This window comes from Atheta coriaria, unplaced genomic scaffold (assembly GCF_025399875.1).
Source record: "Atheta coriaria isolate IRGN ID8LTWV9N9 unplaced genomic scaffold, Caltech_Dcor_3.1 hic_scaffold_6_pilon, whole genome shotgun sequence".
NCBI lineage: Eukaryota > Metazoa > Arthropoda > Insecta > Coleoptera > Staphylinidae > Dalotia > Dalotia coriaria.
Genome location: NW_027045448.1, coordinates 9,648,786 through 9,667,915, shown reverse-complemented (window position 1 = coordinate 9,667,915; position 19,130 = coordinate 9,648,786). Strand labels below are relative to the sequence as shown.

Here is a 19,130-nt window from a genome sequence, read left to right as displayed (position 1 = left end):
GAATAATAAAATGTGTTTTTACACATTGCTTATTGAAATTTTGAGGTTTTTATTTGCGCATGTATTTAAATGTTTGTAAATCTACTGTTAATATATGTAAGATTCTTGTAGAGATAAACAAAACCAACAAGCCACATGATTTTATTCGATTCTTAGATGGCATCTGATATATATTATCCGCGTGAATAAATAAAAGATATTAATTTCGTTTTAATAATCATAAATCAAAAAATTGAAATTTAAGTTATACGATTTCATACTCGTAACAATTATTCTGCAATCTGTTGAAAAGTCAAAGATTAAAGGTCGTTAATAAATACGTTCTTTGTTTTATTTGAATTTTTTAAAAGTTATTGTAGTTAATTCAATAATTCAATACCCAGAAGCTGTTCTCGTGTGGTTTCGCTGTTGTCGGATGTGAGGTCTTCAATGGACGATTCAACGGTTTGTCATTTTCGTTGAATTTATCGATAATTTTGTCCCACACGATTTCACCATTGAAATGTTTGCTCGCGCATATTCCTTCGTTCTACCGCTGCAACTTCTTGAGCGCACTTTATATTCCGGCGTCGTGCGCGTACTTATGCACATAAAATAGGATGAAGTAAAAAGCGACGTAATGCAATATTATCATTAAGGTTGAGCTTATGCTCGGCGCATAATTACATATTTACATGTTTACATTGCTCATAATATAGCCGGCGACTACCGAACGAGTAGTTAAAACTGAATACACATATTTATTGTGTTATATGCATAGGTACTCTTTTAATAATATCTTTTAACTTTGCTTATACAGCTTGTTCGCCGTGGAAAAGAAAATAAAAGAAAGAATAGTACTTTTTATGAATTTCTTTAGCTACTTGTATGCGTTTTATACTTTTTTGTGTGTATTATGCTATTAAGATGTTTAATAATATGTGCAACTCAATATTCTACAAATATCAATATAAATACTTTTGTGTAATTAGATAATTTGTAATAAATTGCATTCGTGTTGAGTATTTTCGCTTTGGTTTCAATTGATGAACCAACGGTAAATTTTAATTAAAATGTTGCTTTCGACGTTTGGCCGCAAAGCGCAGATGCTGCATCACCTCTAACCTCCTGAATAGGATAAATTTGTTCTCAGATATTTGAATGGAATTATTTCGTTTTATATCGCATTATTAACTACATAACCTACAATGTAGAGGTAGGCAACATTACATACTTCGATTCGTAAAAGTATGCCTACTTATATAGTGTTGTAGAGTAGAAACTTTGATTTCGTCATCTTTCCCACTTTGTCATTTTACCAAGGCTTTCCCTACAAATAATAATCACTTGCGGACGTTGCATCACTAGACTGAAACTTAAGTCATTGTTCATTCCGTCATTAATTTACAATTAGCGCTAATTGCAAAGGTCCTACAAATGCTACCATCGGCGTTTTGGATTACGGATATCTAATCCGTAGTTAGCAGTTTACCTTACCTCACCGGTCGCCATATATACTAGGTCGGCATATTGATTGCGCTAATGTCGGCCCGCTTGGTTAACTTATATGTTAGATTACTTTATTCCTTATTTATGCCGCGCATTAAATCCGTCGCCTCGGTTCGGTACCGGCGCTGGTGTAAATCTTCTTATTGGTGAATTCTAGCATATGCATTCAAACGCAGCGCAATTCATATGCAAATGCGGACGCAATCACTAAATTGCCATTGAACCAACAACCAACTGAATCCGACTTCCAACAGCACCGCGCGTCGCATTCTGATGCCGTTTGGCTGCATAAGCTGATCCGCACAAAATGTCATTCTCGGGTGTATTATTGATCGAAAAATTACAATCGGTTTGACATGCACTGGCTATAAACGATTGTTACAAAGTTGCAACATGGAATGATCACGACTGATTGTATTTCATTGTAAAATATGAGGAAAATAAGTGTTGTGTTGAAGAAATATAAATATAAATATAAAATTTATGTTTTACGGTAATTTTCTACATTATCACCTAAGTTTCATAAAGAATAAATGTTTTTCTAGGAATTACCAAGGTTTTAAAGTGGAAAACCATTTCATTTTGAAAAAATTTCATTTTCATAATTTTACAACGATAAAACTTATATTTTATCGTTTTTCTGTTATTTATTTATGTATTATTTAAAATTATGGTATTTATTTTACATTTCTTTTATGTGTGTTCTTTGGGCGGTTGTTTAAACACACAGAACTCCCAGAAACAACACGGATGCACTCTGTAACTAAAAAGGAAGAAAATCAATGGAGCACGAAGAAAAAAACGATTAAAAATAGCTTGATTATGGAGTGATACCGGTGTAAAATAGTGGGTACCGCTTGCGCTATTAATTGTGTATCATTAATTTACTCAATTACATATGGTAATTCCAACCCAGACCACTATAACAAGCGCTATCTACCGAAAGCGGCATTGAAATGTATTCGAATTGATTTGCTTCCATTCGATCGGACCATTTAGTATGATCCTGCTGATATGTTTAAAGATTCATTTAATTTTCATTGAATCTAGAAAGCTCTTTGCTCTAGGAGCTGTCTGTAAAAATAAACCTAACGTTATTTTGTTTGTGTTTTTTTTTTCTTCTCAGAAATAAAATTGCGAACTAAATAGCTAAGTAGATGTGGTAAAAAGTGTGAGCTGTCTTCGTTGATGTTTTTATTCCGCGAAGAATTAATTGCCAATATAATATCTAAGCTTAGCGAGTAATTAATTATAAATTTTCGTCATCATTGTACCACCACTGTACAAGAGCGTAATTTTATCTGGACCTGGACTATTATTAATGAGCAATCATGTCTGAATACAAATTATAATAATTAGATTGGAGTAATATTTTTTACAGCGATTACGGATCCGTTTGGTTTATTGAACTTTAACTTAACATTTGAAGAATGACTAAGCAGTGAAATTATTCTTCGAAGTATGATTTTTGTTTAGTTATGAATTAATTACTCAAAAATTACTTGGAATTAAACCACAATTCTTTTGGAAATTGATTTTAAATTAAATTTTGCATCCTTCTGTCATATTATTTTGTTTGTAGAATTGTTATACTTAAGATTTTATACAATTAAAGAGTGATTTTGGTAAAATTTATTGAATCAACTTTAATTTCACTGAAAATTGGTTTAAAATGAATTTTTCGGTTAAATTTTCGAATAATCGGTTCAAATGTTAAATTCTTAACAAATTTCTGAAGATATTATTCATGTAACGTAAATAGTTTTTGAGTAATTACAAAATAACTATCATACAATCTTGCAAATTGTCTCCACGTTTTTATTTCTTTCTTACCACACGACTAATGTCTTTATTATGAATTTAAAATTAGAAATACCGCAATGTAGGAATCGCGCACCTTCTAATTCAAATTCATTTTCACACACATTAATAACGCATCTCCGCGAGGATCCTAATCTTTCTCTCCGCAGTTTGTTTTTCTTATTAATGCGCGCGACTGCGGCTAGTGTTCCTCCTTCTGCGGGCAATAATTCCTTTCGGATTTCTCGCCCAGTTGACGCGTCTCGTGCAAGATCTACGGGCGACCTAACAAAACATTTAACGCGCGTGTTAATGAAGACGTTATAATAAATTTCAAGCAGTCATTTCATACATAATAACCCGCGCGTCTCAGTGTTTAATATTCCGACGCCATTGATATACGGCCGTTGTTTGCGGTGTGTGTACGTATATCTCTTCCTTTACTTTATTTTCTACATTTCTTTCGCTTCGTTTTGTCTCCAGCGTCGACGGTTGTATCGCTCGCCATCGGAATGGCGTGTAACTGTTGTCGACGTTTAATCTCCTGGTGGTTGAGAGCATAATTTGATGCGCGGTATTTGAGTATTTGGATTTTTGGTTTGCGTTTCTAATGCTTGTGTTGGGTATAAATCAATGTGATGACTGCGAATTGTCTAATTAAAATTGCATCTCATACCTCGTGAGAAAAACAACATTAATATGATTTCCGGCATCATTTAAGCGTCAAAATTAGCAGTAAAAGTAGTTAAATTATTTATACAATAAAGAAAAAGCATCATTCTTGATGCTTTAATTAGTTAATTACTAATATTCCCTCCAATATCTTTTATACTTCGATTTTTTTTATCACATGCTCAATATTTAAGTACCAACATCAACCTCACACGTCACCCTAGGCCCCAATTTTAATAGACAGATGATAATCACAAAATAAAGCCGCATTGTCACGTTAAGTTAACGCACACAGCACAAAGGGTCGTCGCGTGGCGCCGAGGGAAGAAGATACCTGCGGGAAAAAAGCGAGGGGGCAAACTGGAACCGGGAAAGTTAAATGCGGCAGGTAACTGCTAATGTGCGACACGCGTTCGGTAATTTGGTAATGGCGCAACCATTACGAGGGGGCTCTTTTTAGCGTGGTGCGCCTCCGAGGGTGAAAGCGATGACCACACGACCGCACGTGCGGGGCAAGTGGTAAATGGATAAACACTACGTCGGCTCGACACGCACACGCGCTGAAAAATTATGATCTCATTACAATAATTAATGTTAATATAGAATGTTAATGTTATTCATGTAAACAGAATTTAAATTACGCATAGAAATTTATGATGACAGAAGGGAAATGTAGATATGCAAAAGAAAAGGTTTTTGTATGAAGAAATGTAGACATTGAATTGATAATAACAAAATGTGCACATTTTTATATTTTGTGAAAAATGTGCAGGATTGAAACGTGAAGGTAAGAATTAATTCAGAAACGTGAATATTGTTAAACACGTTTTAGTAAATTTAAAAAGTCTTGAATTGCATTGGATAGTTATTAAGTCATTGCATTCATCCTTGACATTCAGTCACGTTTATGTCGATCGCTTGAAGAAACTCGATTTGCATGAAATGCTGATTTGAAAATGATACGATTTTAATATCATTGCTATAATAACATAATTTATTGCCTAGCATATTTTGCACATAGACGCATTTAATCGAATTCGAAATACCTCAATCGTTAAGATAACATAAACGACTCAAATATAGGTATAGCCATGACGTCTTTACCTGACAATTATTTATAACTTTGTCTGCAGTAATTTATTTGAACAAATTTATAGTAAAACTAGTGTAGAATTTAATTTAAAATAAATTTTTGAAAGGACCATAATTTTATCACAAATAATTTTCGAGAAATTAATTAAAAACTAAAAGAAAACAAAGTAGTTCTTGAATCACTCATAGGTGTCGCTACTATACTACTTTTGAATTTATATTAGTTCTTAAGTAATATGATGCTTAGCACGCGCCTGTCGGAAATTTATTTCGGTCCAAATCAAATATACTGAAAATTAATTCGCATGAACGCGTTTATATGCAAAATTACGATACACTTATCGACATAATTTGAAAGTTTAGCGCTTATTTAATACACACGTGTGTTCACTTCGCATGAAATATTCGTCCACACGCCATCATGCTGTAAGCAGCATTTCTCCTCACTTCTCCTGCACACACGGCAATAGAGATGAGAAAAATTACCCTTCGGAACGCGCGTGCGATACAGGCCTCGTTGCGCTGGCGCATTGTGTGCGCCCGGTTGAGAGATAAGATGCATACGCGACTGTGCGATTGTGTAATATCGAAAGAAAAGCGCGCGCGCACTGAAAAAACGCCAAACAAACTTCTTGTGCGGTCTCAACGAGTTTCGGTGCCTCCGATAGGTATTATCTTACAGCTTCAACGTTTATTACAACAACATATCGAAACGCAGCGCGTACATGCTTGTATAACAATATTATGCGCACCGCGCGTGTATTTCCAATCAATTTTAATTAGTTATAATATATATGGCTAAGTTTAACTTTAAATCATAATTTTCTTTTAATTAGACGTGTAAACATCTGCAGGTACGCAAATACCGCATGTAAATAGACGTAAATTTTATTTTTCGTAATTTTAAATCATTTTGAAGTAGTTTTTATTTAGAATTGTGAATATCGCTTTGAAACATGTTTTTAAATTAGTATAGATCACAATTATGACTTGTTCAGTACCTAATAAAATTATTAACTACTATTTAATATTTTACTGCTGTTTATTTTATAAATTTAAAAAAAATAATGAAAAATTATGATAGTTTGAAATTTTGTGAATAACTACCAAAGAAATTCAATACGGTTGGAATTACCAAGAATTCCACACGCACACGCATTACTAAAAGACTGCAGGACATGATACTTCTTAGCTACGTACGCGTATGTTACCTACTCACTTACGGTAGTTGTTCAACGTGACATTGACGAATGCAAAACGAGCCATCGCAACGTGAATCACCAAGCAGACGAGCGCGAGCTAATGCAACTTAATGCGCGATATGATAGCAAAGCCTGCGCTCGAACAAATACGAAAGGAGACGGTGATGAGAATCTTACTTGTAATTAATAAAATTTCATTCTGGTCGTCGAGAAGTCCGCGCGTCGAGGATGCGCGGTAGGCCGACCAGTGCCTAACTCAATTTGTTAATGTCCGAAGGGCTACTCCTACGCATAATTTAATGTTGTAGAAGAGTTTTTTTCTTTCTCACGTGAATTATGTTTGTGTTTTGTGTGTTTGGTAAAACTTTAAAAGCCACGAACATCAAGTTTAAACAAATAAAACCCAAATACAGAGTGTTTTAATAGTTTAAAAGTTTGAAAGTAATTTATTCTTATATTTAACTTATCGGCTATTCGGTAAAATTTTCGACACTTTCATCTCAAGAATGGCAAGGCAAGCAATTAATGTTAATGCTAATTGATGGCAATCCTCTTTAATTTGCATTTGATTTCACAACACCAAATCGGTGATTGGAATAAAATAAGTGAGTCACCATCCTGCAAAATACTTAATCAGGCAAGATTCATCGTCATCAATTTAATCACCGTTACTTCATTTGTTTATATTGATTGTAATAGTTTATTGTGGCTCATTACGAGTGATTGTTTACAATGTCCACATCTGTAGACAATCACCGATTGTTCCAAAAGTAGATCTCTGCCCGTTTCGCACCAATCAACAATGTTATTAATCATCGAGCACGCGATTCGTTATGAATACAAACGAATTAATATTACGAATATTATTAAATTGATTGCGTTGAGCGCGGATGAATTTTGCATTCCCGGAATGTACAGTACTTCGTACGTCCATAAATTCGATTACATGCTGCAAGACAACAATGATAAAACATTCAATTAATACGTGCAAACATTCGTACGTCGTGTCATTCGCTTTGAACGCGTACGAGTACGCCATATTGCCTCTTGAATAATAATACCACCACAGTTCTTCTCTCTGCGTAGTTATTCTTATTCTTGGCGCTTCTTATTCAAATGTAACCTTTGTTTTTATGATAGTTCAATGACTTTTTGTACGCGGTATTTAGCATAATGTTTGTATAAATTTCTTTCAATTTTAGCGGAGAGTTACATAAAAAAATAAGTTGAAACGGAGAACATTGACGGTATCGGATCTTCCTGCATCTTTTATATCATTTATTTAAATGTAGTTGTCATAAAATTCTATTTGAATGATTGAAAAACTTCAGTTTTAGGTCAGGAAATGAATTCTATCGGTTTAAGTTTAGAAAACGTAAATATTTGTGGTTGGAATGGAATATTTTATCAGGTTTATATCTAAACTACCAAAATTCCTAAGAATTGTTTGAGTTAATTATTAATTCAGTTCCTATATTGTTTTTCACGGCATCATTTCTCATTTCTCATTCAATTGGAAGCGTGGCGCTTTCCCGGTGTATCTTGTGAATGCGTGTCCCACTGAATGATTAATAAATACCCTTCAGTGAGTTGGACACAATTAATTTTCTATTGTGAGCGACTTTTTAATTAATTAAATTTGTTCGCAACCAGGGACGCGAACACGAGCGCACGGCAAACACGAATATCGCTCGTTTGTTGACCGCTGCGGATTGGTGAAACGAAACGCGGACTCCCCATGGGGACACTGCTCCACATTTTAATTTCCTGCTTAATAAACAACACAACGCCGATGTCATACAAAGCGTCTAACAGGAAAGATTCACAATAAGGGCATAGAAAAAGTATTTATAGGATAAAATACTTCGTATATAACAACTTCAGGAAGGAAAGTTTGTAACATATTAAGATAAAATCATATTAATAAATAATAATTAGATAATTAGGTTTATATCGTTAAATATCACGTTATTTTATTTTATGTTGTAATATAGTTATTGTCTTCCATGAAACTATATGAAAATTACATAATCTTGTTTAATTTATAGGACAAATCGCCATGGTGAACGTGCATTTTATTAAATTATTTAATTAATTACTTATTTAACTATTTTCCAATTGTGTATTATCATTGAGTCATAAAACTTTAATTTCCAATTTTGCAATGATGCAGCTATAAACACAGTTTCTAATCGCATTTAATTTATAATGAAATCCTGCATGCATTTTGTTTATTACTGAAGACTACAAATCAAAAACGGAGATGTTATTTTCTACAAGTTGTGAAATCTGCTCATTTTTAACTTATCATGGACTTTTCAATAAATTTCGGTTGAGAGTTTGCTGAAAATAATACATTTATCTGTACATTACACTAACGTTAAAAGTGTTACCTCGATTTGGTTTAGTCGATAAATTTCACGCGATATGTTAATGGCCAATAAATAAATATTTGCAGTTATGAGTTGTACATGCACACACGCTGCTTGCTTTTGACTGGCTTTTACATTTTACGATTGTCTTGCGTTCACATTGGTGCGCATAAACGTTTGTCTAAAAGCTCTAAAAGTCTCGGCCAAGATTTATCACATAATCATTCATTTAAATGTGGAAAACATTCAATATAATACGATCAAAAAACTATTTTTCTCATGGTTTTTATTTGGATTCTTATCGGATCAATTAAAATAGAATTATATTGGAAATAAGATATTTATATTTTACTACTTAATTTGTAATTATAAGATAAGTACAGTGGATTAAGTAGGTTGTAGATTCTGTTAGAAACTGAGATTTAGAATGTTTGTATCAAGCATCGGTGGTTCAGTGGTAGAATGCTCGCCTGCCACGCGGGCGGCCCGGGTTCGATTCCCGGCCGATGCAAGCTTTTTGATTTTAAATATTAATTTTGGTTTTTAAATTTATTTTTACTTATTTCCAGACAAGTGACTTTGAAACGTTCCTGTGCAAGCAGGAATGGGAGCGACGCTTCGACGAAGAGCTAGAAAAACCACGGCGAGACTCTGCCTCGCAGATCGATGAATTCTTCGAACCGCCCCGCCACCAGCAGACCATGAGCTACGTGTCCATGCGAACGCTGCCCGGGAATGACGACGATGTCTTCCTGCGGCCACCACTATGGGAGGACATTGCAAGCAGTATTCAAAATATCGATCCGGAGAATGCTAACATGTTGGCGGTCGGTGCTGGTCTTATAAAACTAGAAGCCATTGATGATATGTCCGCCACATGCGCACCTACCCCGACGCCATTGTTATCCCCCTTGGAAATTAAAACGGAAAAGGTACATAAATTAGCAATGCTTTCTTAAAACTATTCATAACTAACAGGTTTTATATTTTGCTCATTAGATTATTCAACAACCTGCGCCTACATTACATTTAATGGGGACGCCTTCATCCCCTTACAATCCACAACAACCGATGAGTCCTCAACACAATCAGCCGCCACACTTCCAACAGCAGCAGGTCCTCCATCCGCCCAATAATAATGCGCATGCGCAGTACAATCACCAAACGCATGGAAAATATGGCAGCCCACCGTTGGGGCCGGCGCCCGCCAACGCTTTGTATCCACCAATGTCGCGGCTCATTCCGTACGTGTCCCCATTGACTCCGCCCAGTTCGGAGCCGGGATCACCAGGCGGAACGCTGCCGAGACGCACGCCGCCCCCGCCATATCCTGCACCAAACTGCCAGCCCACTACCCCGCAAGCGCCGGCGCGGATCACGCAGGGGGTTCGGTACAATCGGAGAAATAATCCGGAGCTCGAAAAGCGAAGGATACATCATTGCGATTTTATGGGTATGTTTTCCGCGAATTCAATTTACATTTGGATTTATTTACTTGTTTTATTATTGTTGCAGGATGTACAAAAGTGTATACGAAAAGCTCTCATCTAAAAGCTCATCAGAGGATCCATACAGGTACTTATATTAATAATATTATAATATAGAGGATTAACAATGTATTCTTTTGTTGATCTAGGTGAAAAACCATATCAGTGTCAATGGGCCGATTGCGAATGGCGATTTGCACGATCCGATGAACTCACCCGCCATTATCGGAAGCATACCGGTGCAAAACCATTCAAATGCGCCGTCTGCGAACGCTCGTTCGCGCGTTCTGACCATCTGGCACTGCACATGAAGCGACATTTACCAAAAACAAATAAGTGACTAGTCGCCAACGATCGTCGCGGCAACAACAACGCGGCCATCGTCACCGTATAGTCACACCAGAAGTGCAGAAATGCTAAAACAGAAACAATTCATTCCACAATCGTTTCCACGGTAAATATATGCTTCAGTCGAGTTTTCATTCCCCTGTGACCAAGGATAAAGAAATGGTCGGTGAAAATTTTCAACAATACAACAACCAACAAATGTTGCGCATTCGTATCGAAATAGGAAGTTAACAAATATCAAGCCATAGATGCGGTTGCCATTTTATTGATCGAGCTGTTAATTCGGTACCAATCTGTGAAGATCTCAAATACTACTTTAATTTATTTTACTTATCCAATCATCATCACAAGGACGAACAAACTTAATGAATTTAAGTAATTATCTATTTATTTCCTTATCAGAACTACAAAGTGTCCTTTGCAAGCATGAAAATGTTATCACGACAAGAGGCCTTAACGATATGCCTTAAAATTGCCATTTTATCAAACTTATTCCAATCAATCAATGGCTTTTCAACAATTTGATAAATTTATATTTATACAAAATGTCTGAGCACCCTGGACATTTACTGAATATTAAGATGTAAATTTGTTATTATACTTACCTTGTAAAATTGTATTATATCATTCTTTACGATAGTAAATTATAAAATGTGATTTTATTTAAAACATTAGCTGCTACAAATTAGTTAAATCATGTACACGACTAAACTTAAGCACCAGCTGCCAGATTACATTCATATAGGTATTATATTTTAGTAATTTCATTGTTAATTATTATTTATTGCAATGTTTTGATTGAAATTGTTGCGTTGTGTTAATTGCTTGTGATTAACAATTGCCAATGAGTTGTAGTATTTTCTTATCCATATTTTAATGGAGGGCTATGTTATATTTGCTATGCTATGCGATGTGTGCACCTAAAATCTTTGAATCCAAATTTAATAATCAATTGTGTATCAGTCAATGTTATAGTTACAATTATGTACGTGGTACATTGTACTTCAATCAAGTTTATCATTGTAAAATGCCACGAATGAAATGATTTTTTGAATTAATCATAACGAAAGTGGTCTTAACCAACCGAAGTCACCTCAAATCTTAAAGTTTCTCTAAGTGGTAGGTAGCACTACGATATTTTGCGTAAATATTATTAGAACTAACAGCATTCCAGATTGCCACAATAGTATATTGTATTTTATGTGTATAAAACGAGACTTTTTAACTCAATGATAAAAAGTTGCTTTTTCACGCTGTTTTCTACGATAAATGCTAAATGTTAATTAGTATTGTGATAATACACTCACCACCAACGCAATATCGTAGAAAAACAGTTTGTAATTATAATGTGCGTACAATGTTTATTAACGCAAGTAATTTTGTTTGTTTTTCTTTCGATATCATAAGCAATTTTGTAATATTTAATTCTACACTTTACCGTACTAGCGTTGTGATTTTTATAAATAGTATTCTCTTCTGTAGTGCGATAGATATTTACCTTCACGATTTACTCGATATCAGCTTGCAATTAAAGCGTACCCAGTTCACAAATTGAATTCAGTATATAAAGTTACCAAATATATATAACACAATTTATTGACGAGTATTGGTGAACAGTATTTTCATTGTGCACCGAGAATATATCCAGTAATTATTAATCTATAAATTATTTTGTACATACTCGCATTCCACTCACTTGCGTCAACTTATGCACCGTTGTAGATCGTTCTTTTGCAAATTAACTTAGCGTCCTGTATATGTAGCATACATTATTATAAAGATTAGAAACAAAACTGACTGGATACTAGTCCAGAGATAGATAACTACTTATATATTATTATGAATGATACATTCGAGATGTCTATACACATTCCAGCAAGATGTATTACGATGTAAAAAATAAATGCGTACTATGGAATATTATACCGTTGATTTCGATTGTGTATTTTGTTCAGATATTTGGCTTGTATGATGTGTATTTTGTTAATGTATATGTTATTTATATTAAGTAGCAATGTTGGCCGTTTGATGAGTTATGTTTTAGTTCATGTAATTGAATTTAATCTAAATCGTCAGTAATTTTATAATTATTATATTATTTTTACCATTTGTTGTAATGATGTAATATACAGAAATGACTTTACAATATTTTATTTTATTTTATTCTTGTTTTATTGCTAAAACTGTTGGAAGAATTAACATTTTTAAGAGTTAAGTTTCGATGCACAACTGTGCCACTAAAAAATATAGTTTTTTGCCTAGCATTCCTAAATCTATTCAATTTATCAAAAACCGCTACACGCATACGATGCCGAATCAATTTCTCTTTAATACTGTATGTATATAAATGCTATACATTTAGTATTTTTTTAAATATTCCACTTTAATTGAAAACAGACTCATTTTATTGCAATGGTGATAACTTAAAAGTTCATAATATGGCGGCCAGATGGCGCTCCCAACACCGAATTGTAATTTTTATTTAGCGCGCATTTTTTATATACATTATTTTTCAGTTGTCCAGTAAATGTTGTGCGGCGTGGCGTGTTGTTGTTTATTGCTGTTGCATTCGGTTTATTTGATAACACATCCGATTTTGTGTTGATTAACAGTCAGTTATTATAAATTCATTTTAAATACAATTAAAACATGAGTGAACATGGTGTGCATCGTGTCGTTGTGCTACACGCGGGTTTTCCTGCAGACATTAAGCCAAGAATTGTATTGCGACATATGCAAGAAACAAAATATAAAACTGCTGATTCAGTTGTTTACATCTTGGGAAAAGGTTATTCGTGCCTAGACTCGATAATGCAGGACATTAAATGGACCAGATGAAAACGTGAGTACTGTTTCATTTTCTCAACGAAGCATTTTTATTGTGCAGTCTATAACAAATGTGCCAACATTTACCCCTCACCAAAAACTATTCTATAAAATTTGCAACAAACAAAACGAAATTAATCAACTTCCAGTTTTCGGAAATTGCCTGTGATTCCGTAAATAGAATCACCTTCACTGCCACAGTTGGTGCCGGTTCGTTTTAGTGCAGAAACTGCACCAATTTTTGCTTGGTGGCTAAATAAGTCTTCATTTGCCTCCATTTTATCATGTGATAACAAAGTGGGGTTTGCATCAAACAACTCTTTCTTGAATGAAGCTGAAATGAGTTCAAATGTCAAAACAATCCAGTCAAATATTTTTATGAACATACCAATCATTTCACTCATGGGAATTGTCCCTCCATATTCTTTCGGCATCAACTCTTTGTCAACTAGGTCGGCTTTTAAAAATTCATCCAAGTTTGTATAGAAATGAACACGTTTTCGGATCTTTTCCGAGATCAGCGATAAACCAAAGTCTACAGCAAATTTCATTGATGGGTGCACATTAATCACATGGACATCTTTGTGACGCATTGGTAAAGTTTTCTAAAAATAAGAATTGGGTTACTTTGCTGTAGAGTAGGACACAAGTTTTGCGTGCGTAATGTATTAAAATATGGTATAGTATGGAGCTACGGTATTAAGAGAGTATCGCGTTAAGCATAAAGTATCAGCAGTCGTGGCCGAGCGGTTAAGGCGTCTGACTAGAAATCAGATTCCCTCTGGGAGCGTAGGTTCGAATCCTACCGACTGCGACCCTGTGTCCAAATTTTATTTTTTGAAAATAAATTACTTTACTTATATTAGTCGGTAAATATTAATTTGTTTTGATTAACGCGTTTTCTGGGCGAGAAATGATTCACATAAAATTTTTGATTAAAGTTTAACATGCCTCTCCATTTTTCACAATGCGCACTGCTTCCTTGATAGTAAACAACGTCAAATAGGCGAATCCCACGCCTTGGCCATCCGCGATGTGCACAAATCCTCGCACTTGATTGTCTTCGTCTTCCATCAATGTCTCGTAGACAACGCCATGTATGCGACACATGTCTGCATTTGTGAATTGCTCCAAATCGAACACTCCTACAACCATTTTAGATCAAACTATTGTCATCAAAAATCTAACAAGTTACTAGCCTGGTCGAGCAATAATAATCCTCCTGCCAAGTTTATCTCTCTTGGGAACAGCAAACAAATATCCCAAATCAGTAAGGTCTTGCATCATGGGAATACGAATGTCCAAATGATTAAAAGCAATGCCAAAAGTCTGTCTTAAAAGAATATAACGTTGAATCGCTTCTTGCGCCTGCAAAACGCTGAATTTCTTGAATCGTAAGAATCGCAGTAGAAATCTGGCATCGAGACGGCAGTTCAAAATCTTCGGATTTTGCATAATCCATTCGCGTATGGATGCGAGTGCCTGATCACGAGTATTCTTGTCCTCACGTAACTCCTCCTTAGCGATGGCCTGAGTCTCTTCCGATAGAGTGCATTCGTAATCATCGGGTTCGGTTACCCACTTAATTTCTGCGCGAGACATCTCTAAACAAATAATTACCCAATTGTCAAGTCACAATTGCAACCAAATACAAACAATAATCAATTTAACAATATGAAATGTTCCGTAGCACGGAAACGAGCAAAAATTGTTCATAAATCATGAATAGTCGAGTATTAGAACTAAATAAAAACCATTCTTATGTTCATGTTTCAATAATTATAAGATATCACAGTAATTCTATGAATGATATAATTAATATTGCATTCTTTGAATGCATTGTGTTGTTTTGGTATTATTTTCCCTGTGCTCTACTTTACGCAGTCTGACCTGAAGGCCTAGTGCCTTTCTTGTAAAAAGAGGAAACCACAATAAAATCAAGAATGAATAACGATCAATTACACATAAACATGCATAATAAACACAACGTGCGTGATATATGGATTTGCTTGTTGCAATTACATATTGGAGTGCAGCTAAGTTCGCGCGAGAGAAAGTATCTTAATTCGTGAGATTATGTAACACAATGGTACATGTTATATCACTTTAAAGGTGCCTCAGTGCACCTCAGCGACCTACTTAGATGATAATCAGGCACGTTTTTTGATTCATTTTATTGACAGCAAATTGCATTAAATTATAAAATTTATAAAACAAATAACAAACAAATAATGGCTAGACACGACTAAGATACTTATTTCTTTAAATAACAACAATAACATTAAAAACACGGTAATAAATTTAAATTTGCTAAATATTTAATCGTCTGCTTTTACGAAGTTTTATATTTGTCATTTGTTTTTTACTTTGGACATTAGTTTTAAAGTGAATAAAATAAAGATAAAACTGAATTTTCAAAATTGTTAGCATCGAAATTGAGCTTTTTAATTTCTACTAAAATTTAAAACTGATTTTGCAAAAGTTTGAAAAGAAAATTGTCTTTTTTCTTAACTTAAAAAATAGTAATAATTTAATTCAGTCTAGTAAATAATAATATAATCAATTTTTCTGAATATTTCATATTCATATTATATTAACTATATACATTCTAATCTAAAATGCAAAAATGTATTGTTTATGGCACATAAACATTATAATGAAGTTTTACTTACTGTCTGATATCTGCTTATAAATTTACAAACCACTTAATAAAACTGGATAACGACGTGAAATCGAATATTTGAAACTCAACCGCTTCGCGCTCGGTTAGGAATTAAACGCAAGAACGGTACACGCTGTACGACATGTGCGGGATTGCAGACTGGATACACTGACGACGAGTTGCAGTTTTGCGACGACTAAAATATGAGAAGATGTGGAAATGCACATTTTTCGCCGCACCCCACCCAGCTGCTACCGATCATGTTGATTGCTCACCGCAAAAGAAATGTCGGTATACACACACCACTTTTTGGTTTACGAATTCACCCAAACCGCAAGAAAGCTAGCGAATGTAAGCTGACAGCAGGAGAGTGTACGTGAATGGCGAATTAGGCCGAATTAGTGCAGGCTTACATAATTGGCTGATTCACCAGCCACAAGTCTAATGATTATTGAATTGTGGATGAAATTGCGACACAGTTTTCAATAATCTGCGTGTTCCTGCATAATTATTCAATGAAACCTTTCTCTGTTCTTTTCTGCTTTTATTATAAATATCTATTGTTAGGCAAGAGACATTTTACCGGTTTTAATATATTTTTAAGCTTCCGGTAACAAAAATTATATTGATATATCCAGAAATGAGTAAATTGAGAGAAATTGATGATTGCATTTCCTCAATTTACTTCACCAATTTAGTTTAATTAGTACGATCTAACGAGTTTTAATAAAGCTCAACATATTATTAGCAACACTTGATTCATTTACTACCGAAAGAAAGTTTATTTTCTATAAATAATAGATTGTTAGTTTATTTCTGGAATAAATGGTTATATCTTAATGGTCAATGTCAATAAAATCTAATCATATAACTGCTCTCATTTAATCTTCAATTAAGAAACCAAAACGAAATACAAGAAATGCGCGCATTTATTATAATACGATTTGTCCTAATTTCAGACTTCCTCTCGACGCGTATGCACAATATAGAAGGTGTTATGTAATCGGCAAATAGGTGCATAAATATGGCAATATTGCGTCACTGCTCCTTTTTGTTGCATTTGTGAGCGAATGCTGCGCGACGTGCAAACTGCACAGCATGTTCCATTGCTGACACACCGCAAAGGCGGTCGCGCCGCAACGGTACGCGCTCTATCTGTTGTGATGCTGACGATACTTAAACGGCACGGGTGGAACGAATGCACCGAATGCACTTTTGCTCTCGTCGAAGAGTGAAAGCAAGTTGCGTAACGCATCTTTGTTTACCAACTTTACCACCTGACTGTTCGACCCGTCGGCAAAGAAGCATGTTTCGTTTGTGGAGCAGATGCAATTTTTTTTAAACCGCAAACAAAAATTTAAAAAATAATTATTTGTTTTTAATTCCTAGAAAGTAATAAGTTTAAAAAATAAATTGAATGTATTTAATTGTTTTTATTCATTAAAGTAATAGGCATATGAAATAAATACAAATATTTTGATATTTATTTGCATTCTTCATGATATGGTTCCAAAGATCTCATGTCCCTCCAAGTTGGTGGCAGCGCACTATGAAGATAGTTCCCGCATCGTTTGCATGGCGCATTGAACAAACTTATATAACTATGGAACCAGTGCTTTAAACACAAAATTGGTTTTAATATAAAACACCGAAATTATATTTAGATAAAAGTTACCATAAAAGATCGCACAGCCAAATCAGGCATTGTTGGAGAATGAAAGTGGCACATAGCAGCATGACAATTCTCAGTCACTTTCCTGAAGACCTTATATCGCGATTCGGTCCACAAATCATTAGATTCAGAGTGGGCTTTTACAATGACCCATTCTATCATCAATCCTTTGAAAGCAATTACAGCTTTGAGGGTTCTTCCCAAGGATGCCTGTACAAATTATAATATTTTAATAAAATATAATAGTAATCACAAGTAATCAAATTACCTGAATAACTGGATTTGGTGAGAATGGTCTAGTTGCTGTTATAGTCACATCAGGAAACAAACGATCAATGCCAGTGACCAAATTTTCAATAACTCTACAATTAAAATATAAAAAATGTTAGTATTTTGTGAATGAAATTTATTAGTTATAAGCCTCTACTAACTCTGGTGCAACATTGTGATTACTTGTTTGTGTCTTTCTCCTCTTGGTTGCTCCAAAAGTCTTGTATGTTTTGCTAACTGAGTTAGCAGACAGAATATTCCCAGCTAAACCACTATAATCTCTGATCTAAAATTAATTCAGTAATATTATTTTATTTTAGGGACTAGGTTAAAATTCTTAATGACAATTACTTTATCTGTCCATTTATAACTGTTAACTAGCTGTCCATACAGAGCTTGTCTTTCTTGTGTTGTTTCTTGACTTAAAAAAGTTGAATTGCCCAAGTTAAAAGGGCCTGGTGGTGGTGTGAGATTGGAAACAGCAGTTTCTACTTCCCTATGAATTTAGACCAGCACATATTTAGATCAAATACAGCAAAAAAGATTGGACTAAACTCACCTCAAGTTTTTATTTACAGTTGACAACAACTCCTGCAGCTCCTGAATATACTTGTTTTCTTTAACTTCTTCTTCATGTTCAGCATTGAGACCATTGCTCACCGACGTAAATACAATGCCGACGTTCGAACGGAGTACTTTGATGGAGTTTAATGCCGTGTGTAATTGTTCTACATCAACCATGATGTTTTCAATTATTAAATTTGTGTTTATGTTCTCTTTAGATATGAACGGTAACCTAACAAAATTCGGTTCGAGTAAATACGAATGGAAGCGCCCTCCTACAGAATACGACTGTACCGGTTGAGTAGAAAACAGTAATTTTATTACGAACAAAGAGGTCTAATCCAGTGTATAATCTGTGGATTAAACATCGAAGAAACTATCGCAATTGCTATGGACTACAAAATTATCTAATGCAATATAGAAGATGACATAAAAAGAAGAATTACATCGTTATAAAATTTAATAGATAGTATAAAACCGCGTTTGCATACGTCGGCTTGAACTTTACTTTGTTTTGGCAATATTTGCCCGTTAAGTTCAAATATAAATATAAATACGAAGTATAATGTTTATGAGTATTCTAAAATCAGATTTGTTTATTAAACATTAGCGCCATCTGGGAGATGTAAAAATTGAAATTTTCGATAAAAACGCTGCGAAGCCAAATGGCTGCGC

At 34.5% G+C, this 19,130-nt stretch overlaps 3 protein-coding genes and 2 non-coding genes across 7 annotated transcripts in view; 3 read left to right on the top strand and 2 right to left on the bottom strand.

Moving 5' to 3' along the window:
• LOC135794188 (Krueppel-like factor 5) overlaps positions 1-12,609 on the top strand; it is a 75,605-nt gene extending 62,996 nt beyond the window's left edge. For both annotated transcript variants that reach the window (XM_065305370.1, XM_065305371.1), the window contains exons 2-5: positions 9,196-9,558; positions 9,626-10,079; positions 10,142-10,201; positions 10,263-12,609. In XM_065305370.1, the coding sequence (XP_065161442.1) occupies positions 9,196-9,558; positions 9,626-10,079; positions 10,142-10,201; positions 10,263-10,453 (1,068 nt within the window). In that variant the 3' untranslated portion in view covers positions 10,454-12,609. The remainder of the gene's footprint in view (positions 1-9,195; positions 9,559-9,625; positions 10,080-10,141; positions 10,202-10,262) is intronic.
• TRNAG-GCC (transfer RNA glycine (anticodon GCC)) lies at positions 9,067-9,137 on the top strand. The gene has a single exon. It is a non-coding gene; the product is annotated as a tRNA-Gly (tRNA).
• Positions 12,610-13,313: 704 nt separating the features above from the next.
• LOC135793531 (alpha-tocopherol transfer protein-like) lies at positions 13,314-16,299 on the bottom strand. Of its 2 annotated transcripts, XM_065304531.1 has the most exons (6): positions 16,225-16,299; positions 15,960-16,145; positions 14,487-14,891; positions 14,239-14,432; positions 13,676-13,892; positions 13,314-13,621 (listed from the first exon to the last, which is right to left on the bottom strand). In XM_065304531.1, exons 3-6 carry the CDS (start codon positions 14,887-14,889, stop codon positions 13,422-13,424), a joined length of 1,014 nt encoding a protein of 337 aa, XP_065160603.1. In that variant the 5' UTR covers positions 14,890-14,891; positions 15,960-16,145; positions 16,225-16,299; the 3' UTR covers positions 13,314-13,421. The 2 variants fall into 2 exon arrangements, with proteins under 2 accessions (XP_065160603.1, XP_065160602.1); XM_065304530.1 differs by having other exon boundaries at positions 15,960-16,249.
• Positions 14,020-14,101, top strand: TRNAS-AGA (transfer RNA serine (anticodon AGA)). Its single transcript has one exon. It is a non-coding gene; the product is annotated as a tRNA-Ser (tRNA).
• A 1,068-nt stretch (positions 16,300-17,367) lies between the features above and the next one.
• On the bottom strand, positions 17,368-18,848 carry MED27 (mediator complex subunit 27). The gene is made up of 6 exons (XM_065304532.1): positions 18,451-18,848; positions 18,243-18,387; positions 18,053-18,177; positions 17,890-17,983; positions 17,625-17,831; positions 17,368-17,564 (listed from the first exon to the last, which is right to left on the bottom strand). Exons 1-6 carry the CDS (start codon positions 18,630-18,632, stop codon positions 17,433-17,435), a joined length of 885 nt encoding a protein of 294 aa, XP_065160604.1. The 5' UTR covers positions 18,633-18,848; the 3' UTR covers positions 17,368-17,432.
• Between the last annotated feature and the right edge of the window lie 282 nt (positions 18,849-19,130).

Bases quoted from the DNA above. Each gene is read 5' to 3' on its own strand.
- MED27 (XM_065304532.1), bottom strand. From the start codon at position 18,632: ATGGTTGATGTAGAACAATTACACACGGCATTAAACTCCATCAAAGTA. The intron at 18,178-18,242 runs GTAATTGTCATT...AATTAATTTTAG, and splicing joins GTTATAAATGGACAGATAAA to ATCAGAGATTATAGTGGTTT. The intron at 17,832-17,889 runs GTAATTTGATTA...TAATTTGTACAG, and splicing joins CACCAAATCCAGTTATTCAG to GCATCCTTGGGAAGAACCCT.
- LOC135793531 (XM_065304531.1), bottom strand. From the start codon at position 14,889: ATGTCTCGCGCAGAAATTAAGTGGGTAACCGAACCCGATGATTACGAA. The intron at 14,433-14,486 runs GCTAGTAACTTG...AAATGGTTGTAG, and splicing joins GATTATTATTGCTCGACCAG to GAGTGTTCGATTTGGAGCAA. The intron at 13,893-14,238 runs GCATGTTAAACT...TCTTATTTTTAG, and splicing joins GCATTGTGAAAAATGGAGAG to AAAACTTTACCAATGCGTCA.